At 39.1% G+C, this 10,046-nt stretch overlaps 1 protein-coding gene across 2 annotated transcripts in view; it reads right to left on the minus strand.

The window, feature by feature from the left end:
* The window catches only part of LY86 (lymphocyte antigen 86), a 139,161-nt gene extending 137,086 nt beyond the window's left edge, over positions 1-2,075 (minus strand). Inside the window, exon 1 of one of the 2 annotated variants that reach the window (XM_027864013.1) lies at positions 1,877-2,073. In XM_027864013.1, coding sequence (XP_027719814.1) covers positions 1,877-1,997 — 121 coding nt within the window. In that variant the 5' untranslated portion in view covers positions 1,998-2,073. Of the gene's footprint in view, positions 1-1,876 lie in introns of both variants that reach the window. The other variant, XM_027864095.1, reaches the window with a different exon arrangement.
* Positions 2,076-10,046: the final 7,971 nt, after the last annotated feature.

Consider the following 10,046-nt stretch of genomic DNA (forward strand, 5'->3'; position numbering starts at 1 on the left):
ATCTATCTATCTATCTATCTATCTATCTATCTATCTATCTATCTATCTATCTTATGTATCTATGTATTTATCCATCATGTATGCATCTATCCTCTATATTTATCCTATTTATCTATGTATCTATCCTATCTATCTATCTTTCCATCCATCCATCTATCTTATGTATCTATGTATTTGTTCATCATATATGTATCTATCTATCCTATATATTCATTCTATTTATCTATGTATCTATCCTATCTATCTTTCCATCCATCCATCTATCTATCTATGTATCTATGTATTTATCATCTATGTGTCTATATATCTATATATCTATTTATCTATGATGTGTATATGTACGTATCTATCTACGTATCTATCTATCTCTCCCATGTGTCTATGTATTGATCTATCACCAAGTATCTATGTATTTATCTAGCATATCTATTTATCTATGTATGTACCTATCTATATATCTATCTATTCATCTGTGTATCCATCCTATCCATCTAACCATCCATCCATCTATCTATCCTATGTATCTATACATCTATGTATGTATCTATCTATCCTATTTATCCTATCTATTTATTTATGTATGTGTATATGTATCTACCTATCTGTCTGTCTGTCTATTTAATCTGGTCCTCAGAACAACCCTGTGAGGTAGGTGCTATTATCATCACCATTTTGCAGATGAGGAAGCTTAAAAGAATCTTTGAGATGAGGATGAATTAGAGAAAGACTCTCTGGTCTGCTCATTTGTTTTCAGCCTTGTTGTCAATTCATGTACATGAAAAAAAGGGGCCTATTCCATCTATCCTAGTAAAAGTGTCCAAAATGATCATAGTCACAATGAAGTCAGGCAGCAAGGAAGGCAATATTTTGGCATTCAAACATTTATAATTTCTTTTGTGAGGTGGAACCAACCTAATGCACCTCTCCTTTTGGGGAGAGGTAAAAGGAAAAGAAAAGAAAGACAGGTAGTTTTAACTTTAAGTATCCTGAGTATCCAGCAAGTGCTTTAACTCTGTGATCCTTTAGATGGTGGAATCACTAGAATTTTATTACTTGGCTCAAATTCCACCAGGAGTTCCAAGGCAGCCGAGAAAGGCCTCCCATCCTGCTCTGTGTGCGTACTCTCATCTTAGGCAGGACCAAGTTTCATCTCCCTCCCAGCTAGGCCAACGTGGAGAGGATTTTCTTTAACCTTTCCAGAGTCCCCAACAAAGGCAGGGGGGATGCAACAGATTCAAGATCTGCTAAGATCCTGCCCTACCTTAACACTCAGAATTGTTAGTGAAAAGAGAAGGAATCTGCAGGATCCTTCACCCTTTTTGGAGTGATTAGTAATGTGGAAGAAGAAACGATATATTTTTTTTTCACACAAACTGCAAATCCAATAAACTTGAAAAACATCACAGTTATACAACTTTCTGTTGTTGAATTGTCTTTGAACTGGGTAGTGGATGTTTTTCCTTATTTCAATCTAGTAAACATTTACTTTGTTAGAACAGTTTTATTCCTTTGATAGCTCTCCTGGGTAAAAGGATCTCTCTTTCCTCTTCCCCTCTCTCTTTCCACCCTCCCTTTCTACTCTTCTTAGCCCTTCCCTTCCCCTTTCTTTTCTTTCCCTCCTCTTTTTTTCTTTCTTTCTCCCTCTCTGTCTTCCCCTCTATTCCTTCTCATTGTCCCTCTCCTCCTTCTTTCTCATTTGTCTCTCCTTTCCATCTCCCTTTTCATTTCCTTCCAAAGGAATAAGGCCCATGTTAAACAGTCGGAAAAGAGAGTTTGGTAGTAGTACTCACCCCCTCCTCCCACTAAGAATTTACTCCCCTCTGTTGGCGGCCTTAATTGTACCATAAACACAAATGGATGATTTTAAAGACCTCACCGCAACTCTGGTAAAGCAATTCCAATTTGTTATCCTTGCAGGCAGTGTGTGTGGTCCATTTGCTGCTGCAGCTGGGGCATGACAGAACCAATGCAAGGAAAGGAGCCATAAAAATCTTCATGATGGCAGGGTGTGGATCTGTGAGTCTCAAAATACCATCCAGAGCACCCTCAGACAAACCAGACAAAAAAAGGGCTGTTCCCCCACCTCCCCCCTGCAGAGGTGAAATGTTAAGTTTCACTTCTCAAATTTTAAGCTCACAGGGACAGCAGGAAGAAGTTGATCAGTTAGCTAGAGAATTTTAATTTTAAACCCTAGAGCAGACTTTGCAGCTTAAGACAACAGGCTGATGCCTCATTTGGGCCCAGAAAAGCTGGGAACTGTACTTTCTAGTTCACATTTAAAGCTCCAGTCAATGCTACATGAGCTCATGCCTCAGGCAACCCCAAACCCTGCACTCCAGGAGCTCTTTCCCTTACTGAAGTAAAAATGGAAACTCTGGAGTAAAAAGAAAAAACCTCACAACCTACCATATGTTTTCCATTAGTCAGGTTCACTCAAATCTCAGGGCATCTTTAATACTTGGACCATGGGGCTGAGATCTGGTTATAATTTGGCACACAGCCCCTTGGCACTGCATCCTCTGGCATTTGGGACCTGGAGTCAGACTGTGGCTCTGTTAGCATGTTGCTCTCCTTAGGGTTTCAATTTCTCACTTATTGTTATTATTTCAGCAGTGAACAGTCTGGCCGCAAGAATAAGACCTTTTGTGTTTTGGCTTGTGCTTTGGGTGGCTAAGATTAGGGACAGAGTCCTGGGCAATGATGAGAGTTCCATCCCTCAGTTTGGCTTTGGTAGAATAGTCCAGGTGTGTGTGGCCCTCCTCAACCCTGTTGGTTGAATTATTCTTGGCACTCTAAAGATCATTAAGGCTGATTCTAATTTCCCTGTAAAGCCAAGATACTAGCATCTTTTCTTCCATTCACAAACCTATAAAAATGTGTATCCCTGGAATCCATGTGATTCACCTACTCAATAACTAAATATTTTCTCCAACATAAAAATACAAACACATTCATGTATCTTGCTAGGCAAACACATGCATGTATCTGGTGAATGTAATAGAAAAAGAAAAATATTTCCAAAGATGACTTGGGTTTTTCCAATCCAAGTTTCCATGTAGGAATTTCTAGGATGTGGGACAGAATTGGCAGCAATTGATGGCATCCAATTGTCAACTGGGCATGCTCAGATTATTATTCCTTCTGCAACCTCCAACCCCCAGTCCTTCCCTTCCTGCCTTGCAGTTTGGCTGAGTGATCCTGGTGACATGATTTCATTCAACCATTGAGTCAAATTATGGGCTTATGGGCATTCAAGAACTTTTCTTTTCACTTTCAGCAGAAGTGCCAACTTATAGAGGAGTTCTCCAAGTTTTGTGCCAGTAGACAAACTAATGTCTACCTGAAGTGTAAATTTGCTTCTTTACATTTGATTGCTGCTGCCAAATTACCACCATCCCTTTAATAGTTAATAACTTAACCCAGGCCTATATAATACCTGAGCTGAATCTGAGCAGGTCACTCTCCTGCATCTTTTCTGTAACCAGGTACAGATGAAAAGAAAGATAATTGCACAGGGCTATGAAACACGTATATATGCCAAGAAAAGGAAAAGATGGGGACTGTGAATCTCTCTGATCAATTTCCCAATGACAACAACAACAATCAATTGTAACATCTGATTAAAGCCAAAGAAATTACGTGGGGAATGGAAAGGTATGTCTGGTTTGAGAGGACTGGTGTATATATTGACAATAAAATGTCTACAATTGTTGTTTGTCCTTCATTCTTGAAGAGGACCATGACTTCAGGGAGTTGATGCCATGACATGCAAGTGAATTGGATTTAAGTGAGGGAGGACTATGCAAAGTCACCAGCCTCACTTTCTTCTCTGGAGCCATCTGGGTCCAGTGGTAAGGTATTGATCAGGACAACTGGAGGTGGCCCGGGATGGAGTGGGAGACTGTGGCCTTTTTAAGGTAAGGTCTTTAACAGGTCTCAGTTTGACCAAGGCAACGCCCATTCAGTGATGAAAGATAAGTAAGAAATGAAGCAGAGAGTGGTCTTTTTGACCTTTAGTAAAAAAAAAAATCAATCTGGGAGGTAAAAATTGTCTACAATGAAATGAATAGAAACGCAAATGATTATGCCTCACCCCTTGGCCCTCCTCTATAAAAGAAAAACATGTTATTAGTATTCTCTCTTGGTGAAACATTAATAGGAAGAAAGAAAGGCATTGAGGAATTTCAATTTAGGAGTGTGGGGTAGCAAAGAACCAAAGTAATTTTTATGTAAAATAAGAAGGTGGAACTTGGTTTGTTGGCTCTGATCTCGAATTCCCCACCCAGGGTTGAACGTCATCTTCTGCCTCTAAATTATCAGAGGGATAGATGCTTATCTCTAAGGCAAATAGTTCATCATTATGACATTTGTGGTTTTTTTATGTAGACTCTGACAGAGTGAACCGCTTCTCCTGGCATGTTTGGAGCTGATTTGAAATAGTTCACTCATTCATTAAAGCTGGTCCTTGTGAATTCCCTTGCTTCTGTACTCTCTGTGGTGGCTGCTGACTAGACCCAGGGGTCTGTTAAAGAACTAATCTTTTGTGACTGTAAACCAAGAGTAACTCTTTGAAGCACTTTGGGCTAGAGGAGAAATCACAGGTCAATCTATTCCCGAACAAAAATCACCTCTACAATACACCTGACAAATTGGCACCTACCCTTTGAAGACCTCAAGTGAGGAGGAACTTATTACTTCCTAATACACCTGGTTATACTTTCAAATAGCCCTAATTATTTAATTGCTTCATGACATCAAACTTCTAAAAAATGTCTCTTTATAATCTCTGCCCTTAGTTCTGCCCAGGGGCCGATCAGAACAATAGAATTCTATCCCCTCCCTTTCCCTCCAAGTTTTCTCTTTGTGATTTCATCAGCTCCCAAGGGTTCAATTATCCTCCCTATGCTGATGACTCGCAGATCTATATATAAAGTCCTTGTCTCTCACAGGAGCCCTAGTCCTATATAATGAATTGCCAATCGGACAATTTCAAATGGATGTAATGTAGGTATCTCAAACTTAGCATATCCAAAATAGAATTCATTAACTTCCCCCCTCCCCCACCTCCAACCCATCCTTCTTTCAAATTTCTTTATTACTGTTGAGGTCACTACCATCCTTCTAGTCACCCAGGTTTACAACCTCAATTCATCATATTCTCTTTTCCCACATATCTCATCAGTTGTGAAATCACATTATTTCTCTCCCCACAATATCTCTGGAATGTATCTCACTCTCTCTACTCACATAGCTACCACCTTAATGCAAGTCCTCATCACCTCTTGCCTGGATTATTTTTACCCCCTTCTCTTTGGTGTCCTTACCTCAGATTTCTTCCCATTCCAATCCATTCCCGGAAATACCAACAAAGTGATTTTCCTAACATGCAAATCTGTCCACATCAACTCTATTCAGTAAAATGAAGTGGTTCCCTATTATCTATAGGAAGACATAAAAACTCTGAAATTTAAAGATCTTCATAACCTGGCCCCTTCTAGTCATCATTATGATCATGATCATGATCATCACATCATCATCATCATTATCATCATCATCACTGCTTCCACACACTTTACAGATTTGACATACTAACTTACTTGCTATTCCTCACATACTCCCTGCCTTTGCACTCTCTCCCCTCTATGTCTGGAATGCTCTTACTTCTCACATCTGACTTGTAGATCCCTGATTTCCTTCAAGATTCAGATGCTACCATATCTTCTACATGAAATCTTTCCTGATCTTCCCAGCCATGACTACTTTTCCTCCTCAAACCGTTTTGTCTCCATTTTGCATATATTTCATATGTACATATTTACATATAGTTTTCCCCCTCCCACCTAGAGGGCAAGGACTGTTCCACTTTTGTATTTGTATCTCCAGTATTTAGCACTGTGCTTGGCACATGGTAGGTACTTAATAAACACATGTAGATTCTATGTCATAGCCCTACAAATATTTGAAGACAATTATCATGTTCCCACTGTTTATTCTTCTCCAAGCTAAACATCTCTAGTCCCTTTACCTGGTTTTGAAGTTGAGTCACTTTACTGTACTGGTTACCTTCCTCAAGATGTGTTCCACACTATCAATGTCTTTCTTAAAATGTGGCACCTCAAACTAAACACATTAATCCAGATGTGTTCTGATGGGGCAGAGTACACTGGGTCTTATCACCTTCCTAGTCTTTAACTCTATGCTTTTCTTAGAGAATTCTAAGATTTTATTAGTTTTCTTGGTTGCTATATCATAATATTGACTTATTTCTTTGCCTGGCAGGAATTTGGGAAACTGACTTATGGTCCATGAGTTATCTTGTATTTTTTTCCAATGGAACTATCAGAACTAGCTTTTGAATTTCACCTCCAATCCTTTCCAACTTTGACCTCTGTTGAAATCAAAGGGAGTTGTTTCCTCCCCTAGGAAGCCTGGTTTATCCTGGTCATTTGATCCAAGGAGCTTGATCCCACTTTTTTTCCTGCCAACACAAAATGGCAGTACACCAGTGGGAATCAAGAAGAATTCAATCCTGGGAGAAGAGCCTACGCCCATGCTACTCATGGTAACAAAAAGGTGCAGCAATATAAGAGTTGGCTACTAATGATTTAGTTTTATCTTGTCTATAGCCCAAGACCTGGCCCAAATATGCCAGAATACTGAGTGGCCAGATAGGAAAGACTTCTCTGGAAGATTAATATAATCTCTTCAGTGGAAACGTAAAATGACAATTAGAAAGAAAATGAGGACATTAGAAGCACAGTAGAGAAAAAGACATTCTAAATGATGGGCTTATTGATGGACCCTAATGAGTGGCACCTTTTCACACCTACACTGAATACAGCTGTTGCAAAGGGTCAGAAGCTTTAATAATAAGGTACTTAATATTCATAAATTGAGTCCTTCAACATTCCTTTGAAGCATTAATATGCCGTCTCCAATGGGAAGGTTATTGCTGAATAAAGCTGGAGAAAAGAATCTCATACTTTTCAGACAAACAACTCTACCTTCTCCTCACCTGGACTTCAATTGTGCTAAAATGCTCAGGGCCCTGAGGTGCCATTTCTTATTAAAAATGCAGATTTTTCACTCATTTATTTTGGCTTATGACACATAAAGCCAATTTCTAACTCCACCAAATTTGCAGGCTTCTTCTATGTGAGTCAAAGGTACAGAAACCTTACAAATCTAATATAGTATAACAATTTGCTTATTCAATTTTCACTGGTAGGTAGTCACTTGGACTGAGATGTGATGTTACAAGAACAATAAGGGAAAGTATCTTCTCTTAGTAATGAGCTGTGATTCAACAGACACTTATACAAAGGATATTGAAGGTAGATAAGTACCAAGTCCAAATAAAATGGTATTTCCCCCTTCATGGAACTTACAGTCTCATAGGGGGTATAATTCTTGCACATATTATTAATTGTATTTGGTGTTTTCAGGTTTTTTCCCCCTTTTTTGTGTCACTAGTGCTTAGCACAGTTTCTGACATATAATAAATGCTTAATCAGTGCTTGTTGACTGACTTACTGACTGACATTTATCTCTTTATCCATCTGTTTGAGCATATTCCATCCTACATTGAGTATGAATATACCATGGGTATCTTGTCAAGAGGAAATTGACAATTCTTGATTGGTTTCCAGTGATTGGGGCTGTCCTCAAAATGCATAGGACTCAGTAAGACATACTTTTATTTCAGAAGGTGGCTTTTTGTGCTGGCCTATAAACGAGAGTGAGAGACTGCTCTTGGCCTTTTTGTCTTTTTGCTTTCTCTTTTCAGAAGAAAAGAAGAGACTGGCCAAGATGGTAGGTAAGAAAGAAGCAGTGTAACCTAGATCTCCCCACAACTGTTCCAAAAGCAATATAAGAAGAGTGCCAGACTAAGTGGTGTTCGGGAAATCCAAGGAGAAAATACAGTGAGTCATGTTTTCAACCTATAGATCAGAAACAGGAGCCAATCAGCAGTCATGTGACCCCGACCATAGATGATGGTTGCAAATCCAGTGTTGATTTAAGAGGAGACCTGAAGCTAGGCACAGACACAACCTGCCACTATGTCCCAGGGCAAGAAAATGTCATGAATCCAGCAGAGATTGGACCAGACTGTACAGGTAGCAGGAATCAGCTTACACTTGTGTAGATCTAACCCCAGAGCTGGATTGTGGACATAGTGTGAACTTACAAAAGGACCTATAAGTAGATGCGGGACTGACTGACCTGTAGCTATGCTCAAGGGCAGGGGAATAGTAGTCTATCTAATAGATTCAGTTCAAATGTAACCTGTGACTGTTTACTGGTCAAGGATCAAGAACTGAAGTAAGCAGCAACAGTGTGACTACCAGAGTAAAATTATGGATTTAGCCCACAGCCCACACTGAGGTCTGCAGCTGAGTAATAAAAGCAGGGATCCCCAACCAAGGATGAGCCTGTTGTTCTGCCATGGTAACCTACAGAGCCTGCTAAGTACTTGACAGGGCCTGATGCCAGCATCAGTCTACTGGACCTCTAACCAGGGGCAAGTCTTTAGTTGTATTGCCTATACTCAAATTAAGGTCAGAAACTTGCATATCTTTGGCCAGAAAGGGAGCAATCCGAGTTTTCCCCAAATTAGATCTCTCAGAGAGTATTGAAATTTTTTTAAGTCCCCAGCCTGAACCACATCTGAGATTCTTGAAGAACATGGTACTTAATACCTGGAAAAGACAATAAAAGGACCCTAGAATAGAATAGAATAGAATAGAATAGAATAGAATGAAAAATAGAATACAAAACCAAACAAGGGCATGATGTGTGCAGAGCCTGCCTAAACCCTAATATAAAGTCCCAATTCAGGAATTAAGGCTGGAGAAATGAATAAACAAAAAAAGATTACCCTGATAAAAAGTTATTATGGTATTAGGGATGCCCAAAACACAAACCCAAAAGAAAAACAAATAACTTCAAAACATTTACAAGCAAAGCCTCAAAGAAAAACATCACAAGTTGGATACAAGTTCAATTAGAATTCCTGGAAGAAATGAACATTTTTAAAGAATTTAAAATGCTACCATAAACAAGAGCTTTAGATTAGAAAAGAAATCAGAAAAGAATTAGAAATTCTTAAGTTAGAAAAGAAATGAGAGCTTTGGAAGGAAGACTTGAAAATAAATTGCCAGCTCAGTATGAGATACCAATCTCCATCTAAGTAACAGACTCCTTCAAAATTAAATTGGGTCAAACAGAAGGTAATGACTCCATGAAATACCAAGAAATATTATAAGAAAGCCAAAACCAGCAGCAAATGTAAGTTGTATAATATCAAAAACAGCTTACCTGAAAATAGACCATGGAGAAGATCATAGATCAGGGAGAGAATTGTTTTACTCCTTAGAACAGGGGTAGGGACCCTGCAGCCTCAAGTTCTCAAGTGCAGCCCTTTGACTGAATCCAAACTTCACAAAACAAATCCCCTTAATGAAAGGATTTGTTCTGTAAAATTTGGACTCAGTCAAAAGGCTGCACCCAAGGACCTAGAAGGCCACATGTGGCCTTAAGGCTGCAGGGTCCCTACCCCTGCCTTAGAGCCACGATGAGAGACAGAGAGACAAAGACAGACAGACAGAGACAAAGACACAGAGACAGAGACATACAGAGAGACAGAGACAGACAGACAAGAGAAACTATTCAAATCTATTAGAACCCAGTTACCTCCTGAAAGAAACCCCAAAATAAAAATTCCCATAAATGCCATAGCCAAAATCCAAGAAAAAATTATTGCAAGCATCCAGAAAGAATGAATTCAGATAATGAGGAGGCACAGTCAGGATCACACAAGATTTCATCACTACTACTACTATAGCTGGAGTGGAAAGCTTAGATATAATCTGAAAGAAAAAAGATATAGGCTTATAACCCATAATTCTACAGGGGAGGGAAATGAACCTTTAAGGAAATATAGGACTTCCAAGCATTCTTGATGTAAAGACAAGAACTGAGTAGAAGTTTTAAAAACAATCAAGGAAAACATAAAAAGGAAAATCCAAGTGCATGATCAGAAGGGA

Source organism: Vombatus ursinus, unplaced genomic scaffold (genome assembly GCF_900497805.2).
Source record: "Vombatus ursinus unplaced genomic scaffold, bare-nosed wombat genome assembly UNPS02000577.1, whole genome shotgun sequence".
Classification (NCBI taxonomy): domain Eukaryota; kingdom Metazoa; phylum Chordata; class Mammalia; order Diprotodontia; family Vombatidae; genus Vombatus; species Vombatus ursinus.